This window comes from Theobroma cacao, chromosome 10 (genome assembly GCF_000208745.1).
Source record: "Theobroma cacao cultivar B97-61/B2 chromosome 10, Criollo_cocoa_genome_V2, whole genome shotgun sequence".
NCBI lineage: Eukaryota > Viridiplantae > Streptophyta > Magnoliopsida > Malvales > Malvaceae > Theobroma > Theobroma cacao.
The window spans coordinates 4,213,565-4,233,617 of NC_030859.1; the positions used below are offsets into that span (position 1 = coordinate 4,213,565).

At 36.6% G+C, this 20,053-nt stretch overlaps 5 protein-coding genes and 1 long non-coding RNA gene across 6 annotated transcripts; 3 read left to right on the forward strand and 3 right to left on the reverse strand.

Moving 5' to 3' along the window:
• Positions 1,087-10,458, forward strand: LOC18586423 (probable lysine-specific demethylase ELF6). Its single transcript, XM_018129284.1, has 7 exons — positions 1,087-2,647; positions 2,971-3,049; positions 3,251-3,318; positions 4,271-4,421; positions 5,027-5,598; positions 7,084-7,281; positions 7,654-10,458. The coding sequence occupies exons 1-7, from the start codon at positions 1,498-1,500 to the stop codon at positions 10,176-10,178; spliced, it is 4,743 nt and encodes a 1,580-aa protein (XP_017984773.1). The 5' UTR covers positions 1,087-1,497; the 3' UTR covers positions 10,179-10,458.
• Positions 10,660-11,785, reverse strand: LOC18586424 (probable acetyltransferase NATA1-like). Its single transcript, XM_007009816.2, has one exon. It carries the CDS (start codon positions 11,690-11,692, stop codon positions 10,985-10,987), a length of 708 nt encoding a protein of 235 aa, XP_007009878.2. The 5' UTR covers positions 11,693-11,785; the 3' UTR covers positions 10,660-10,984.
• Positions 13,371-14,612, reverse strand: LOC18586425. Its single transcript, XM_007009817.2, has one exon. It carries the CDS (start codon positions 14,610-14,612, stop codon positions 13,371-13,373), a length of 1,242 nt encoding a protein of 413 aa, XP_007009879.2.
• LOC18586426 (protein FAR1-RELATED SEQUENCE 8) lies at positions 14,918-16,442 on the forward strand. Its single transcript, XM_018128999.1, has 2 exons — positions 14,918-14,989; positions 15,819-16,442. The coding sequence occupies exons 1-2, from the start codon at positions 14,933-14,935 to the stop codon at positions 16,380-16,382; spliced, it is 621 nt and encodes a 206-aa protein (XP_017984488.1). The 5' UTR covers positions 14,918-14,932; the 3' UTR covers positions 16,383-16,442.
• On the reverse strand, positions 17,110-18,034 carry LOC18586427 (ATPase GET3). The gene is made up of 3 exons (XM_018129049.1): positions 17,903-18,034; positions 17,572-17,720; positions 17,110-17,313 (listed from the first exon to the last, which is right to left on the reverse strand). The coding sequence occupies exons 1-3, from the start codon at positions 18,032-18,034 to the stop codon at positions 17,181-17,183; spliced, it is 414 nt and encodes a 137-aa protein (XP_017984538.1). The 3' UTR covers positions 17,110-17,180.
• On the forward strand, positions 19,076-20,053 carry LOC108663714. Its single transcript, XR_001929722.1, has 3 exons — positions 19,076-19,213; positions 19,408-19,837; positions 19,988-20,053. It is a non-coding gene; the product is annotated as an uncharacterized LOC108663714 (long non-coding RNA).

Below are 20,053 nucleotides of genomic sequence, written 5' to 3' on the forward strand. Positions count from 1 at the left end.
AATGTCCTTGTATTTTTTGTATATATTTTTCTGGATATTTTGATTTTAGAAAAATGAAAAAAAAGAAAAATATTGTTTTTACTTTTGTTGGAATGGCATATCGAGAAAATGATAGATGGAAAATGTAGTTTTATCAGCATTTGGACCCACGTCTAAATAGTAATGTTAATTCTTACGTAGGCCATAAAATCTTTCCAATAAAAGAAAGTAAATTAGATATGAGTAATACTTTTTTATTGCATGCCTTTTGCATTTTTGAGTCAATTCACACTGGCAACCTTTTTCTCTTGTCATCCAAAGGCTAGGGTTTGATCCCATGTTGGTTAACCTGAATTTTCAATATTATGATGGAAATAAATAAATTTATTTATGTCAAGAACTTAACTTCAAACTTTAGCTCATAATAATTAATAAATTAAATGTTCAAATATCAATACACCTTAATTAATTTTTTTTCTTTTATCAGTTTCTTATGTATTACTAAATTACTATTAAGGATGCCAATAGATATATTATAATCTACTATCTTGTATTACCCGACTTAATTAAGTAATATTAGGATATCCAATAATCAAGTTTAGATATCTTATTAAATAATAGAATTCGAGTTAAGGTATCTAAAAAGTAACTAGAACAAAAATTATGTAAATGCCATTTTCTCTTTTTATATATTAAGAGAGTCGTCTTAAATTTAAATTCATTTTATGTTTGAAATTAAGCTTTTATTAGTTTAATGTATAATTAAAAAAAATTTAATGTGTTTTATTACTTCTCTTTTTAATATTTTTTCCCTTTTACTTATATAAATTTATTTATTTAATTTTAGACCGTAAATTCATGCAAGATCTTATCATAACCTCTTAATGAAGAGATAAACATTCATTCATAGGATGTAAGAGATATACACCCTAAATGTCCCTTTCCGTTGATATTTATAAATATTTTCATGCAAGTGGCCTAATAATATAATAAATAATAACAAAAAGGCATAATATAATACACCCAATCGTACCTCAGCTAAGCATAAAATATCGTACGGTCCACACTATTTGTATCAACGCCCGTGCACGTTAGTCCATTTTCACATTCTTCTGCTAAATTGAGCTGGCTGAGTTAATCAAAACCTAGCTTTCTCTCTCTTTCTCTCTTCTTTGCCGCTTGTGAAAGAGCAATGTCGAGGTTTTCAAGTGGTTTCAAGCGGTTCCCCAGGTTTTAATTTTTTTCTTTTTCATTTCTTTGCTTGAAATTTCACTCGAAAAGTTTCAATTTTGTACCTTGAACTTTGCAATTTTATGTAGTTTCAAATAAAGAAACCAAGGAAACAGGAAAAACCCATGTTGGGAAACATGTCAAAAACCTTGAATCTAGTGTTTTAGAGAATTGGGTTTTTGTTATGTTTTGTGTTTTTACTTTGAAACTTCCGTGAACAACGTATGGTGAAGGTTAAATTTTTTGATTGGTTTATGTCCTTGTTGTTGTTTTGAATCTTTGTTGTAAATGGGAAATGTGGAAATACCAAACTGGCTTAAAGGGTTGCCATTGGCACCTGAATTTAGGCCAACAGATACTGAGTTTGCTGACCCCATTGCATATATATCAAAGATTGAGAAAGAAGCTGCTGCTTATGGTATATGTAAGATTATCCCACCATTGCCAAAACCATCAAAAAAGTATGTTTTTAACAACTTGAATAGGTCGTTGTCCAAGTGTCCAGAATTAGGAAGTGATATGGATGTTTCAAAGAATGTTGGTTCTATTTCAAGCTGTAGGGATAGCAGAGGTGAGGAGGGGGAGGGAAGGGCGGTGTTTACGACCCGGCATCAGGAGTTGGGGCAGAGTGGGAAGAAAATGAAAGTGGCAGTTAGTAGTCCGCAATGCGGTGTTCATAAGCAAGTATGGCAAAGTGGGGAGATTTATACGTTGGAGCAGTTTGAGTCCAAGTCGAAGACTTTTGCAAAGAGTTTATTGGGTGTGCTTAAGGAGGTATCGCCGTTGCATATAGAGGCATTGTTTTGGAAGGTGGCTTCAGAGAAGCCAATAAATGTGGAATATGCTAATGATGTCCCAGGATCAGGTTTTGGGGAACCAGAGGGTCAATTTCGGTATTTCCATAGGAGGAGGAGGAGGAGGAAGAGGATGTCGTACAGGAGGGAAAATGCTGATTGCAAGAAAGATGAGATGAACACTGTACATAATTCACATATTGATGAGATTAAAGATACTTGTGTTAAAAGTGATCAAAATGCATGTTTTGAAACACCGAAGATATCTACTACATCGTCAACCTTGGCATCAGATGAAAATTCTCTTTCTAAACGAAAGAGTGGAAATGCTAGTAATGATATGGAAGGCACTGCAGGATGGAAGCTTTCAAACAGTCCTTGGAACCTTCAAGTGATAGCCCGTTCAGCTGGCTCTCTTACACGTTTTATGCCTGATGATATTCCTGGTGTTACTTCTCCCATGGTTTATATTGGCATGTTGTTAAGCTGGTTTGCCTGGCATGTTGAAGACCACGAGCTTCACAGCATGAATTTTCTTCACACTGGCTCTTCAAAGACTTGGTATGCTGTTCCTGGAGATTATGCATATGCTTTTGAGGAAGTTATCCGCACAGAGGCTTATGGTGGTAATATTGACCGCTTAGGTATGTGATTTGTCATTCATATTAAGTATTTGGGCATTATCTAGGGCTGGGGTTTAAAAAAACATGGCACACATTCATTTCATGGTTTAAAGGTAATCGCAGATGCTTTTTTTTATTGGACTTCTGATCTGGAATTGCTTCAATTATATTGCTTCTAATCGTAGACTATGTTGTGGGTTCATGAATTCTGGTTTTTGCTAATATCTTGGTATGCTTAGACTTACCTCCCTTCTAGCAAAACTTTTGATGACTATGGGAACTTAGTTGATTGTTGTAACTTTTATATTTTTCTCGTAACTCATTTCAGTTTCCTTTATTGCCAGCTGCTCTGTCATTACTGGGTGAGAAGACAACTCTTCTATCACCTGAGTTGATTGTCGCATCTGGCATTCCTTGTTGTAGGTGAGTTGCTTGTATCTTTTGAATAATTTTATCTTTGGTTTCCCCCCTACCCCTAATGATTGAAATTCCCAGATGTGAGAATGTTAATATCCCATACATGGAAAATTTTTGAGGTTTGGTTTGTACACCAGAGTCTGCTATTTGGTGTTTTCTTCTGATTGTGTTAAAGTTTGACTCATGTTTATTCTGTCATCTCTTTAGGTTAATCCAGAATCCTGGTGAATTTGTTGTGACTTTTCCAAGAGCTTACCATGTAGGATTCAGCCACGGTAATTGATTTATATTGGTTTTCACCTTTATGAGAATTTTATTGGTTGTCATAGCTCCTGAATGGGATTTGGTAAATGCACATTTATGTTCTGTATTTGAACTACAAAATGGAAATTTTGCAAATTGTAAGGGAATGTGTCGGTTCTTGCATGGCTTTATTTATTCAAGGAAAAAGGATTTTCCAATTTCCTTTTTGGATAGGCATGCCTTTTTGCTTGACATGATCTTGTAGCATGCATAATGAGGTTTAATGCATGTAAATGATCTGAACATGATACTCATGACTCATTGGAAATAATTACACTTAAGAAATTTAAGGGCTCAATAGGGGATTGATGAGTTTCACTTCCTCTGGCAGTTTTGTAAATTAATGACTGGTAATTATGATAATAATAGTTCTCTTTCTTTTTGCTTTCAAATTTTCTTTCTCGGGGTGGGGGGGGGGGGGGGGTGGGGGTGGGGGAGTGATAACTTCATTAGCAAAGTGTTTGATCTGTGTTGGGTGGGGGATTAGGCCATCTAGTTATCATTTGTGAGCAAGGTCTTGTTGATGGTGATCTTGTTAACAAGTATGTTAAAAGATATTTAAAATGGGTCTGAATCAGGACATCTTATTTGCAAAGATCCTTTAAGTGTATGCGAGTAACACTGAAACTGGAACAACCTAGAAGTTACTATATGTATTTATATTACAAACACCATCATAATGAGGAGGGGCATTTTGCTGTGGTCATTGTGAATATGCATCATTAAGTCATTGGGTGTGTCCTAATATTGTCTAAGACAGAATTTATTACTAAAGTCTTTATTCTGCTCTGAGAATTATGCTAGTAGTGTATTGTTTTATTTATTTCTCTCATCTAGGCTACTATAGCAAGGAATTTACTGTAACCTTTGATCTCTCATTTTAATTTTTATCAATGGTCATAATCATTTTTTTATGCTAAGCAGGTTTTAATTGTGGGGAAGCTGCAAACTTTGGAACTCCACAGTGGCTTCAAGTAGCTAAAGAAGCTGCTGTTCGTAGAGCTGCTATGAACTATCTTCCAATGCTTTCTCATCAGCAGCTGCTATACCTTTTGACCATGTCTTTTGTGTCAAGGTTAGATTGTAGCAAACTACTGAGTGAAGTTATGCTGTACCTTTTACATCTGAAATGTGCACTATGAAGATTTATACTATTATTATTTTAGGTCAATGGATGAGGGTATTCTGGCCTGATTGGGGCATGTAGGCAGCTATTTCTGATTAGTGCAATAAGTTCATAGGCTGGGTATTGTAATATAAGGCTGGGTCTGTAAATGCTGGGGCAGTGGGCTAGATTTAGAGTGATTTTGGCTTAATTGCTTGCAAGGCTGGGTATATGATCTAGTTTTAGTTCTGGCAAGACATTGGCCCAATAGAAAGTAATATTAGACACAAAACTAACAAATGTTCATAGAACAGACTGTAACCAAATTTTTGGCACATCTGTTTAAACAGTTTAATCAAGTGCAGTTAATCATAAGTAACTCATGAATTATGCCATATTTTTTGTGAATTTTCATCAAGCATAATATTCTTATAATTTGTGTGGTTTAAGTAATCATAGAATTTGGCATTAATCTTTGTACAAATTCTTTGCATCTATTTCTCAATTTTGATTGTAAAAATATCCACTGAGCTGTCTTTGTTGTTTCTCAAGTTATTTATTTGTATTGTTACCAGGGTGCCAAGATCCTTGCTACCTGGTGCTCGGAGTTCTCGTTTGAGAGATCGCCAAAAGGAAGAAAGAGAGTTGTTAGTAAAGAAGGCTTTTATAGAAGATATGTTAACTGAAAACAAATTGTTATCTCTTCTTCTTAAAAGAGGATCAACTTATCGTGCAATAATATGGGACCCTGATTTACTACCGTATGCAAGCAAAGATTCTGAATTGCCCAGTGAAACTGCTGCAGTTTCTACGGTACTGCAAGAAAATGTTTCCGACATTCATTCTAAAAATAATACTAATCAAAATAATCTCTTAGATGAGATGAGCTTGTATATGGAAAATCTGAACTATTTATATTTGAATGACGACGATTTGTCATGTGATTTTCAAGTTGATTCGGGGACACTGGCTTGTGTGGCTTGTGGAATTCTGGGTTATCCATTTATGTCTGTGGTACAACCATCTGAGGGAACATTGGAAATTCTACCTGCAGATCATCTATCGGTTCTAGGTTCAGCGGTCTTGGAATCTAAGAATACTCATTCCTGTTCTGATCTTGATCACCCTGTTGAGGGCTTAGTTTCAGGTATTGGACCCTTTTTTAAAATTGTTGTTGTTTCCCATATTTATTATCAGTTCCTTTCATACTTCATGTTCTCCTGCACTCTAAGTGTCACATAGATAGTAGGATTATGTTCCCACAACTTAATTATATGTTGCCATAAACCTGGAACATCTCAAAGAATGATGATAGCAGTGTCTTGTTTTAAAACAGTTCATTAATACTGAAATTAACCACCCATTTTGCTGCATTATATTATGACTATATGTTTATAACGTTAAGCCATGACACCGTAGACATTGCATGTAATTAAAAGAAAATCTTCAACAGTATTGTAAAACAGTGATTGAAAATCCCAAATTAACCTTCCATGTTGGTGCATATATATTTGGATTATATTCCTTTAACTTCAACTTATTCCACCATAGATATGCCTTGTTGAGGGAATAATACCTCCTGATCTGCTAAAGTGATAAGACAATTCTTGAAAATCGGGAATTAACCTTGCATTATGGTGCATTTTTTCGGATGATCTAAAAGAACTTGGTGATGGCTTTCTCAAAGCTCCTTAAAATCAGCTCTTTTCCTTCATAATTGGCCTTAATAAAGTTGCTTGTATGCAGAATCACTACCTTAATTGCTACAAAATAATTATGCTGATCCTTTGATGTTATGTACAGTTTGATAGTCATGTTCTGATTTATCAATACTTATATAAGAAGCATATGTTGAGTATTTTAGTTTTTCTTGTTTTCAGAGATGCAATTTCTATGCATGATTTCAAACGCATTCTGGATGTAGATAAATGCATATAATATTCTCCATACATACTTTCCTCTGTGTTTTATTAATATATTGGCATGACATTGTAAATAAACAAAATGCTCCAAATGGGAACTGTTATAAGCAAGTGCTGGGAATTTTTAAACATACAAGTTTATGAAAATGGGTGGGTTTTTTATTATTGACACTAATTAGTTGTTTTCCTCAAAGAAAATGAAAGCCGGCACTGTTCTTTCTCAGATTTCTCAAATAAGCCGTATCATTTTATTGTACTCAATTGAGCCCTTAAAATACTATTTTTGTCTAATTAAGCCTTTATTTTGCATGGAAATCGTGAAAATCTGTTATTTCTTCCACTTTAGCGTTTATATGGTTGTTAAAATCAACATCCATGTGGCAAAAAAATGAAAATTCATGCTGCGTTTACACTTACATGGCATGCTGCATCAACATCTATAGAACCTTTTTTGCCATGTAGATGTTGATGTGGAAAAGTAACGGATTGTAAGGGTTTTCACCCAAATTAAGGGCTCAATTAAACAAAAAAAAAAAAAAACTTTAAGGGCTCAATTGAGTATAATGAAAGGAGAAGGGCTTATTCGGAGAATTTGGGAAACGTAGTGGCTTATAAGTATTTTAGCTTTAATAAAACTGGAGCAATCGGCTTAACCACCGTTTTGGCCTTTCAAGTGCTGGGAAGAGTAAAACTTGTGCTTTGTTCTGCAGACAATGTTCATCATGTTGCTGATCAATCTCTACCTTCAAAGGATGCGACATCACCATCAATAACTAAGTTTTGCCACGTATGGGACACTTCAAATATATATATGAGGCCTCGGATTTTCTGCCTGGAGCATGCTGTTCAAGTTGAGGAGATTTTGCAGTCCAAAGGTGGAGCAAAAATGCTGGTAATTTGCCATTCAGGTGAGATTGGCTTTAGATCTGTCTGCACTACTATTCTATTCAAAATTAATAGATCAGGAAGCACATTTAGGCTACATTCCTTTTCTTATCAAGAACCGTTGGAAAAGGAGGAAAAGAAAAAGAAAAGAATATGAAGGGAACTATATTTTTTCAAATGATTTTAAATATTGATCATAGTTTCTGTGTGTTTGTCACAATTAATCTATGTCCAATTTCTATTATCTGTAATACTAACTGCTATCTGCTATTCAATCAATGAATATGTATTTGTTTTTGTGTCATTCTGTTTAGAAATATGGCATTATATATAATTGCATCTTTGTTGTACTGATGAATTAGTTCTTCACATCTTTGCTCCTCTGATTTCTGTAGATTATCAGAAGATAAAGGCACATGCAATACCTGTTGCAGAGGATATTGGTATCACTTTCAATTACAATGATGTTCCATTGGATGCTGCATCCCAGGAGGATCTAAACTTGATTAATCTTGCAATTGATGATGAACATGATGAAATAGGAGAAGACTGGACCTCAAAACTTGGTGTTAACTTACGATATTGTGTCAAGGTCAGAAAGAACTCTCCATTTAAGCAAGTTCAGCATGCACTGCCATTGGGTGGACTTTTCTCTGATAAATATGGCAGTCCAGAGTTATTTAACATCAAATGGCAGTCAAGAAAATCTCGTTCAAAAGGTAAGTTGAGCCATCCATCATCTAAACCATGTGAAAGCGTTGAATTGAAAGTGGGTGAGTTATTGCTGGAAAAGCTAGATGGCAATATTCCTAAAAGTGAGCAGAAAATTATTCAGTATTCAAGAAGGAAAAAAAGAAAACCAGATTATTCTACTGGAGCAGGTGGGTGCCTTGAACTTGTGAAGGATGACCTACCAAGAGAAGATTCTGCTGCTACATGTGAACTTCCTGATGAACATGGGGGAAGTAAATCCAAGATAAATGCCAAAAGTGACTCTTCTGTATTGTTTTCATCTCTATCTACTCGGGCATCTCAGACACAGCCTGAGATCCAGACTACCTCAGTTGTTGGGGTTGTACAAAAGGATCATGGTAAAATTTTGCAGGAATCAAATCTGAATGGTGAAGGTTGTAGTTTGGCAGCATGTGCTAGTTCTCAAAAGCAATGTGAGATCAATCTTATGGAGAGAACCAGTGAGAATAATGAGCTTTCTCTTGCTGATAAGTGTTCTAAATGCAGTGTTTTTGCAGCTGGTGAAAGATTTAAGGAAAGTACTGGTGCGATTTGCGAGGTTTGCAATCCAGTTTATGAAGGACAGTGTGAGGAACTGGCTGCCAGGCATGATTTGATAAATCTTGCTAACTCAGCAAATTCACTTTCTGCTCAGCCATCTGCTGGAAGATTTGATCCAGTATTGGAGGATTTAATTGTTGAGAAATCTTGTATGAATGGAGGGGTTCATTCTTGTATGACTTCTGATAACGAAGTGCAGCAAGAAATTGAAGCTACCAGCAGAAATAACAATGAGGACATTTTATGTGATAATAAACTAATAAATAAACCAAATTTGGGTCCAGAGGATTTCTCCAGTGGTGTTTCCTTGGGAGATGAAGCGCAGCAAGAAACCAACACTAGAGGTGGAAGTCAGGTTGAACCTTTTTTCAGTTCTCCCACTTTGACAAAGGGGCCTAGTACCGTCGTGGTGGGAAATAGATCTGATGTTCCAAGGGAGCCCTGTACTGCAGCAGATTTATGTGATGTTGCAATTTCCAAGGATAAAGCAAAGAAGCAGGAAATCCAGATTGATGCGAGTAAGGAAGGACTTCTCTGTGGTTCTATTACACCAATGGTGATTGATCAGCGCACTAGTCTCTCAGTGGAAGAATATTCTGTAGTTTCCAAAAATCCTTGTGCCAATGAACTGCATACTGGTGTGATCTCAGATGTTGAAGTGTTGCAAGAGATTCAAGCTACAAAAGGAACCAGTGGGGATGAAGTTATCTATTGTTACCATTTGCCAATCAAAGAAAAGCAGCCTACTCCCACAGTGATGGAAGCTTGCTCCAAGGTCCAAAGGATGTGCAGTTCTGAGAAAAAATCATGTGCTGATGCAACTGCAGATGATGACAGACATGAAAACGACCTGATTAGAAATGAAAAAGATGAGGAAGAACCTGTTTCTTGCTGTGTTATTCCTATAAATCAGGCTACACCTGTCCCAATCCAAAAATACTCTAGAACTCGTAGAGAGAGTCGTGCTACTGTGAATGTGAATAATGGTGAAGTTTGTTCATTTGTAGAGAATAGAGATCTTGAGTCTGCTGCGGTAAATTGCAGATCAAGTGCCACAGATGGAAGAAAGAGGAAGAGAGAAGTCGTGGAAAAACCAGAAAAGGTTGGTGGCAGTGGCTTTATTAGAAGTCCATGTGAAGGATTGAGGCCAAGGGCTCGGAAAGATGCATCAAGCTCTTTCGATGTAGGCAAAACATCCCAGGAGGTGCTGCCTACAAAGGAGACGAGGAAACCTTCAATTCATACACAAAGTAAGAAGATAATTAAGAAGGGGTCTCATAGGTGTGACATGGAAGGCTGCCATATGAGTTTTGAGACAAAAGAAGAGTTGAGGTTGCACAAACGCAATCGGTGCCCTTACGAAGGCTGTGGAAAGAGGTTTCGATCCCACAAATATGCAATCCTTCATCAACGAGTCCATGAGGATGATAGGCCCCTCAAGTGCCCATGGAAAGGATGTTCCATGACATTCAAGTGGGCATGGGCTAGGACAGAGCATATACGGGTGCACACTGGAGAACGACCATATAAGTGCAAGGTTGTAGGCTGCGGCCTTTCTTTCAGGTTTGTATCAGATTTTAGTCGGCATAGACGAAAGACAGGACATTATGTAGACTCTTCAGCCTGAAAGTTTGTCATCATAGTTAGGCAAATGTGCGACTAGGCTCTGGGGCCTTAAGAGGTCTACAGAATCATGTACAAACTCAGAGTTTCTGATTAGGTGTAGGTTAGGTCTAGACTGATCCTTTTGTAGGTGGGCATTCTCCATTCATTTGAATGTAGTTATAGTGGAAAAGCCTTCTCAGTTTTTGTTTTTGTGGATTGTTCGACGGCAATCCATTTTGGATAGAATCACTAATCCCCTTACAGGAATTGTTGGCAGTAATTCAATCTCGCCATTTTCCAAAGTCGTAAAATCTCTCCTCTCATTGGTGGAAGCCCACTTGTCAATTTACCAGTTTCTTCTTTTTCACTTATATGTGTTAAACTAGCAGTGACAAAGATAATTAACCTTTAGGTAAAGCCCTTTAGTCGTATAGATTAACATCAAAAGAAAAGGAACTTTTGGGGTCTATTTATCAAATCAAACAAGAAAATCTTTGAGCATCTACAGGATAAGTTCAAGATGTTCATCTTGAAAGCTTTGTTACTATATTTTCATTCTCCAGCAAAGTTCTGTTCTGGCAGCAATAACAGCAATAGTAAACCCGTTAACAAAATAAACCCAATCCACAGTAACATAGACATTTAACATCAGAAGTTCTAAAATTAAAAGTTTCCATCTTTCAACGACAAGGAATATAACTGATAAAGTGCCAATAAACTAAATCATAAGAGACCAAATACAACTGAAATTGCAATCTTTGGCTAACTGGGATACAACTAAAAACCCAGTAACACTTCATTTCTTTGTTAAAAAACTCACCTAAAAAGCTAAACATTGGCATTTTCATAAGCTTGCAGAGCATCACCAGTCAGCCTACAAATCCTCCAATCAGGCAAAACTTTAGCACCCATTTGTTCATAGAACTTAATAGCATTAATATTCCAATCCAAAACAACCCATTCCACTCTCCCATACCCCATTTTCACCGCTTGTTTCGCCACTGCCGAAAGCAACATCTTCCCAAACCCTTTCCGTCTATAACACTGCCTAACAAACAAATCCTCGACATAAAACCCCGGTTTCCCCAAAAACGTGGAGTAGTTAGGGAAAAACAAAACGAACCCAGCAATTATAATTTGATCTTTTCCAAAATTAACCGTGAAGGCATCTTTTTCGGGGTCGTTTATGGGGATGTCGAAGTTAAAAGTTTTTTCTATGGAGGTAAAAGAAGGGTAAATGGAAGGGAGGGGTGGGATAGGGGTACTGGAAACTTCGAGGATGAAAATTGTGAAGGAATCGAAAGGAGGGGAGCGGAAGAGGGTGGAATGAAGGGAGGATTCTGTGGCGGTGAAAAGGTGGGTTAGGCGTTCAAAGACGGCCATTTGGTGGATTAGTTTGTGGATGAAAGGGACGTCAGAAGGGGCGGCTAGGCGGATCCTGGTGAATAGAGGGTGGCCTAATGGGGTGGTTTCTGGTGGTGCCATGGATGGTTCTGGAGCAGCAGATGGTGGCGGTGGTGGAGCTGCGGCGGCCATTGGGCTTGGAGAGTGAAAATGAATTGAAAATTGGGGGAGCTAGCTAGAGAGTGAGAAGTGGGGAATGGAGAATGGAGTGGGAGAAGAGAAGGATTTTATATGTGGGGTTTTTGGTGGTTGGGTTGTAATTTTGTGCGGAAATGGAGGGGGTAATTGAGTGGTGGGCTATTTTTTTTCTTTATTAATTAATTAAATATTTATATATGAAGTAAATTTCAATACGAAAGGAAATTAAATTCGAGATCATCTCTTTTTGACAAGTTGAAGCTAGCTTAAGTTGGACAATGTCGAATTTCAACTTTTACCTCATCTATAGGCAAAGGTTTGGTCTCCCTTTGTAAGTGGCGGCCATGCTGAACTTGTCACATTGACAGAGGTTACCAAAAGCCTGGTAAAGTTGCATCAGGAATGATCACGCAATTAAAAGCTACAAATAAGATACTATTATATGTTGGAGATGGAGCTAGAACCATCCTGAGAGAACAGTGCTTGGAAATGCCAATGATTGTTCTTTTTCAGTTCTGTACGCGACCTTGCTTGACCTAGGAGATCAAGAATATGGCTTATAGGGCTTACTTTTTGGTCAAGTAGTGTGAGTCGTAGCCTTGTTTGAACTAGCTAGGTGACTAAACCCATATTTCTCCCTGTATGTTTTATGCTAATAACAATGAGACAGCAAATGAAAGAGATTTGCACCAAACTAATGTCTCTGTTTGCACATAAATGATATGACAATGGGGAACGTTATCAGTCATTATCAAGAGATATGGATTATGGTCACTTCAAGCTTCATCACGAAATATTATAGAACAAATAGGTAGCTGTCTTGATATGCTGGTCTAAGAATCAATGTCAACGTACAAGTTATCTTATTGTCATAGCTCACACTCTATTTGCCTGCTTCAAAAATGGAGTTTGAGAAATATATAAAGTAACTAAAAAAAGACAAGTCTATGAGCAAGCCAAAATTCAACTATCATGCATGTGATCACACATGGAATGTTCACTGATAAATGAAATACAGAAAATTAATCATCTTGACTCCATATTCAAATTCAACTACTGAAAAATAATTAACCAGTCACTAATTAAACTATATTGATACAAGCACTGAGACATGGAGAGTACCCCTGTCCAAACACGAGTTAAACAATGTAAAACGTCCCAAAGAAACAAATATCCCTTACAATGGATTGTTGAAGCACAATGCCATGAGTGTCATTTCTGCTTAGTAACAAGATTCCAAAGACCAATAGAAAGGCATAGGTAGTAACAGATCAGCATCATCCACGAGACAGCACTGACAGAGCACAAGCAGTTGAAAGGGCAGCAGCATTCAAAGAGAAGTGAATCACGACATATGGAAAACCAGACGTTGGTGAAGCGCCATTTGATAAGGTCGAGAGCAGTGGACGGTTTCATTGCAACGATGAGACAAGTTATGGGCATGGAGAGTGTTGACACAACATAATAAACCAGCAAAATCAGATTTTTTTATCATGCTTTGATTAAACAGGAATTAGTTACTTAAGGATGAAATCCATTCATATTTACAATCAATTTGGAAAAGCATAACACCTTATTGATTTCAGCTTAACACATATATTCAAGTCTAATCTTTACAATTAGAAGAAAAAAAAGGAAAAACAACCTAGATATAAAATGAAAAATTAAAAGACTACTCCAAAGGTGGCAGATGGTCGAAAGCCAACAATGCATGTATGTCATCTACATCCTTATCAGTGAAAAGCTCATCCAACTTGCTATTCTCATCTGTGTTGCTAATTCCCCATAGCTGATCCACCTCCTTGAAAGAGTCATCATAGTTTAATTCCTCATATCCACCCGATAGCTCATCTACATTCTTACCAGTGACAATGACAGGTTCAACCGATTTGCTACTTTCATTGTTGTTGCTAATAGCATGTAGTTGATCCACTTCCTTCAAACAGTCACCATCGATTAATGCCCCATATTCAGGCAATAATTCATCTACGCTCTTATCAATGACAAGCTCATGCAAGTTGCTAATTTGATCGTTGTTGCTAATCCCTAGTAGTTGATCCACCTCATTGAAGGGGTCTTCATCCGGTAACTGATCCATCAAAAAAGAATAACCCTCACCTACTAGGCCATTAGAATCCATTTCTCCAAAACCATTTACTAGAGATTCTGATCCTTCCACCAAAATTGATGATTGACATTCCAGGTTCTCTGACTGCTGCAACCTTCCATCCACGTAATTATCTATCAAAGGATCGCATTGTCCATCATCGGGCAAAGGTAAATTTCCACTGAAAACAGCTTCTTGCATCAAAGCAGATGATGGACATTCTTTGTTTCCAAGAAGCAGATTTCCAAAAAGCTCCTTAACCCAAAAAGCTACACACTTATCTTCCTCTGAACACGCTGTGTCTTTGATCTTGCAGATAACCCATTCTTGAAAATTTTCTCCGGGGAGACGATACTCATGCATAAGCCAGCTAGTTTTGGTGGCATCCTTTGGACTTCGTTTCTCACCCTTGTACTCATAGAAGTTAAGGGTATTCACGTACCCTATAACATGCTCTCCTTGTTTATCAAGAATAGGTTTCTCACCTGTTGAAGACCTCCAAAATCCACCGTCTCCTGCTGCTCGACTGTCAAGAACCCTTCTAGGTCGTTTTCCATTCGCATTCTTTTGAGAAATCTTCTGACGATGGGTGAAGACGAAACGCTGGTTGGGTTTGACGAACGGAAGAAAGCCTTTGTTAACATCAAACAGGGCAGCTGGCTTGATGCAATATAGATCACAAAATTCAATGAGGTAGCTAAGTTCGCCGATCCCTTCACCACTCATCAACTTGGGCAGAAAAAAGGAAACTATCTCCCGATCAGAAGGATTGAACACCACTCCTGGAGCTGGAGGATAGAACATCATTGCTAGGGTTGGAGTTAGAAGGAGATTTTGTTGTTCTGGGAAAGAGAATGAAGAGGTTTTTTAGCGTCAAAGGAAGCAGAATTCTTTCTTTGTTTTTTGAAAGTGAAGTAAGCAGAATTCTAGTTGCTTAATTCTGCTTTCATTTATAGTAAACAAAAGAGGCGGTTTAAGCAGAATTCTACTTGCTTAATTCTAGTTGCTTAAATTTAAATTTGAAATTTGGTAGCACTGCTTCTGCTGGTCTCTTGATCAGCTTTGGTAGGAAAGTTCCTTGACGGTACAAGAACACTAAAGCAGGGCACCTCACCCTCACTCCAACCATGGCCGCAGATAGCACGATCTCTCCCAGCGACCACCAGGCCTTGTCTCCAGTCTTGGTACCTTCCCCCTCTCAATCTCCCCTCCAATTCCCATGTTTCCCCCCTCCCCTGCATTTCTTGGGTTTTAGCTCCTGAATTTTAGCATGGAAACTCAATTAAATTTCTATTTTATTTTAATTAGCATCAAATGAACTTCTTTTACTAAATTTCAAGGAATTTATTTGGAAATGCTCATATTTTTTTCACTTTTAAAGTAAAGGATATGTTTGTTTGAAATTTCAATGTCAGTACATATGTGTGATTTCTATGGTTTCCAGTAAAACCATGCTCAGAGTTATTCAAGATGGTGATTTGGGTTGGGATGAATGGCGTAATTAGCTTTACTTAATCATCTTTTCCATAACTTGTTTCAATTTTTTACTACGAGATTGTTAAATGATGAGAATGGAGGGAGAGTTTGAAGAATTGTTACTAACTGTTTGGGGTAAAGGGTTGAATCCATCACGATAGGAAAAGGGATGCACTTGATAGTAAAGATGTGATAAGAACTTTATGATAAGCATTAAATGGGATGATTTGAGTTCAATCCATCATCATAGGAAGGGGATGCCTCATGCCTGGTGCCTTGCCTGATGAGAGAAAGTATTGATAACAACTTTTGTTCTGAAGCAGACTGTATATCACTAGAATCATTTCTCATGCACTTGAACCTTATTTATTTTTATTTTTCTTAAGCAGTAATATTGATAAGTACTGCTCTCTACTCTTGGAACATGTTTTATGCTAAAAATGCTTTGTCTACAAGTTGCTGGTTCATGTATCCTGCTTGTATGTTCTCTAAGTTGCAGTCATCCATTGATATTAATGGGTGGATTTTTCATTTCAGATTGAAGAAGGTTCTCAAAACAGTGAGCAGCTGTTTAAGGATGATGGCAATGAGCTTGAAATAGAAGGAAATGACCTTGAAATTGAAGGGCGTGACATTGATATTGAGAGCAATGGGCTTGAGATAGAAGGAAATGGCCTTGACATTGAAAGCAACGGCCTTCAGGACTGTGTCCAAATGCTTGAGATTGAAGACAATCATGAAATTGATGGGAATGATACAACATCAGTTGTTGTTGAAAATGACATATCTCAAGGAAAGGATTATCCACCACCAGCTGTGGGGATGGAGTTTGAATCCTATGATGATGCTTATAATTATTATAACTGCTATGCTAAGGAACTAGGCGTTGCAATCTGGGTGAAATCTGCTATGCTAAGCATTTCCAAAAAGCTATGCTCTTGTACAATGCATCTAATGAATTACTTTTGTGCAGGCTGTCTTTTTGTGCTTGCATCTGCCGGTTTTTGTGCAGACAGCCTTCCTACTTATACTTGGTTCAGCTCAAATGGCGTGGTTGGCAGTAAAAGGATGTCTTGTATTTTCCAGCTTCTTCCGTTTTAGCATTCTACAGGGGAGTTTTTGCTCTGTTCCTTTGTTTGGGTATTCTTCTGACTAGTGAAGGTGGGTATTCATTGTTTTTTAAAATATATAATATAAGATTATAAATTTATGATATAAAGATCAAAACTGTTTTTAATACTCTTGTAAAAGTAGTATATAGACCATGACCAACAAGCTTAAATCCTTTCTATATACCATGACCAGAACCCAGCTTTGTTTTTTTTTTTAATGACCAAATAGAAGTGGTGAAGAAATATCACTTTGGGAGGTAAGAGATGTGAAGAAATTTTTAGGCTGAGGAAAGATATATGGACATTGAGCTCTGAAATATTAATTTTGTTATAATTCTTTATGGATATTTCATTTGCTTGAAATCCAGTGACTAGTAAAAAGAATAGCTACTCCAACAAAAAAAGACTTGATTGCAAATTTAAAAGTTCTAACTAGAAAATACCTATAAAGAGGAATGCCATGATATTTTTTTTTAAAAAAATTTTTGGCCATTTCTAGCTTGGAAATATCTATTGTTCACATAGATGAATCAAGCACTTGGAACCCTATGGTAGAATCATCAGGTAATAGACAACTTTCATGGTATTTTCTTTCAGAATTTAAAATCTATGGCAAAGTCTTTCATATGCCAGCTATCCACATTGCACGTCTGGAATCAGTAATCAACAATATTATTGTATATGTGTCCAACTTACAAAATATAAAGCCACGTTGACAAGGAAGAAAGAAGTATACAAGTTTTGGCTCCTTCCAGTGTAGGGCTGTAGGGTCTTCCATCACCCTATTTCATGCTACTGGCAGTTTGATATCAAAGCCTCTGGCTTCTCTGATGCTGGATTTGTAGTATTGCAAGATACTCTCCTTATGAATTGTCATCTTCATGTGCCCGGAAAATTCCCGGTCTAGTATTATGAGGAAACTGCCAAGTTACATGTGACAGGCACAGATGCATATCAGATTGCACAAGAGTGATACTCAGGACATTATGATAACTAAGTGATGGTTGGGGAGAAATTAGAGTCTTGGGAAGTATAACTAAGTGATGTTTGATACAAGCCAAACATCAAGGTTATAAATTTAGTTTTCGGAAGTATAACTTGGTTATAAGAGGAATGCCATGATACTTTGTTTTTTAATTATTTGGCCGAAGGCCATGAAAAGTCAAAGAGAAGATTACCTAGTGGTTGCTAATTTCCATACGATGTCCCCCATAATTTTAAGTGCTGGGACACCCCTAATCTCCATATCAACTAAGGGTGCTTGGATTAACTTCAAGCTGAATAGCTCTGGATCATTTCGAATCATATCAAGGGCACGCGTCTGATCCTGAAATATTTAATTAACAATGAGTAATTAAAGGGAAGACTAAGTTGGAAAGGAAGACGAAGATACTAATGTGCCATCTTTCTGTTAATATATTCTACCGTTCAACATGTTATAAAACATCCATCGCCTTTTGTCATAATATTATTGAGGGCTTAAAACCTCTATAAGAGTAAACAGATTACCTTTCTTTTCACTGCACAAAACTTGCAGTCAGAGGCAGGTGGATGAAGAATCTGATTAACAATAAGTCGCCTGACAGGAACATTTTCCTTCTCCAAGGAGGCACGTAGTCTAGATGACTCACTGACTGCCATCACCTAGGGAAAGGACATAATATATGAGCAATTAGTTACAAGCAATAAACAATTACTTGGGAGTCCAATCTTCACAACTTATGTGCAATGGAAGGAAAAATCAATGTAAGCAATGCTAAACAGTTCAATATTGAAGTTGAGCACTGAAATACAATTCTAAAGGTAACTACCGTGGGAACTGGCTATCATCCGGGCTCCATAAAACAGGTAATACTGGTTTCTGATGGCCGCATAGGGTAGTGATGTGTTTCAAGATCAAAGAAGGCAAGTGAAAAATTTTAAAATAAAATAATATTTTATTTAATAAAATAATACTAAAATATTAATATTTTATATATTATTGGAATTAATCATGAATAATGGAATATGACTAATTTAAGTGGGAGAGAAGAAGTAAAGAAGAATTTTGAAGGAAAACGACGATAATTGTGACAGCGTGATTTTATTAAATCGAGTTAATGCGGGTAAGTAAATGTTTAAATATTATGGTGACACCGCGTTGAAATGCGATCTCGATATTTTAATTATACACGTGTAATAAAAGGAAGATAGAAGGAAATTAGAATTTTTACACGTATCGGAAGAATTAATTTTAAAATATGAAAATTTGAGGGAGGTATATTAAATAAAATGAAGTTAAGGCACAATATGTAAATTTTATTGTTTTGAAGAAATAAAAATAAAATGGATGATAAAATAATGAAGAAAAAATATTGAAAAGTTAAATAATATTTTTATATGTACATGAGTTAAGAATGGTGTGAATGTGGTTTGAATGGGAATGATGTGGTTTGGATGGGAATGAAAAAAAGTCAAAGTCATTTGGAAGAATACTAAATTGGAACCAAGTGAAATGGGTGGCCGGCCAAGTGAATGGAGTAAAGAAATGAAAAGGAAATAAACAAAGAAAGAAGAATGTAGAAATGATGGTGGGGCCGACCATGTGAGATGAAAGAAAGGAAAAAGAGATAAGAGAGAAAAGTTAAGTCAGTTAAGTAAAGAAGAAAAATAAAGGAAAGAAAAACCGTGGGAGAGGAAGAAAGAAATGAAGATAAAAGGGGAGAGAGAGAACCGTGGGAGAGGAAGAGAAAAGAGAACGGTTTTGCTGCACTTTGGAGAAAGAAAAAGAGAACTTTTGCTGTAATTTTTGGAGGAAGAAGAAAGCTAAAAATTTGTGAGGTAAGAAAGCTGAATTTTGAGGTTATATTACTGAAAATTTTGAGGTTATTATGGCTGATTTTGGTGCTGAAAATTCAAGGTTTTTGCTATTGAAATTGTGTGAATTTGTGCTGAAAATTTTAGAGGTTTTTGCTGTCATTGAAGGATAACTTTGGCTGCTGAAAATTTGAACTGTTTGCTGCCAATTTGTGCAGAAAAATTGGAGCTATTTTTTGGTAGTTTGTACAAAAAAATTGGACAGCTTTGTGTTGCCAAAATTGGGAAGATTTGTTGCTTGAAATTGAGCTGAAAATTTGTTGATTTTAGAATAGAAAATGGCAGCAAAAAGGGTGAGAAAATGAAGCTTTTGGTGACTGATTTTGAGAAGTAAGGAAGAGAGGAAGCCACGGTGGTGAAAGGGAGGAATGGGCTGGAAAAAAATAAAAAGAGAAGAAACATGGTAGAGAGAAAAAGAAAGAAAAAAGAAAAGAAAAGAAATAGAAAATAAATGAGCATGACCCAATAGAAAATAAGTGGGCATGGCCCAATATGAAATAAAAATAAATGGACTTGGCCCAAATAGGAAAAATGAAAAAGCCCATGAAGAAGGCCCAAAGGTCATAAAGAAATGAAAAAGGGCCAATGGTAAGTTAATGTTATATTTTAAAGTTTATGGGTAGTTTAATATTGTGCATATTTTGGATGAAAAATATGCAAGTTGCTTAAGGAATTTTTAATTGAGTTGCTACTCATACAAATGTGTGATTAAATATACTGAGTTTAAATTGTTGCTAGGAAAGTTTGTCGTGGAGGCGTGCCGAACAAAGTATGTGACCGACAAATAGGAATAATTATATACGC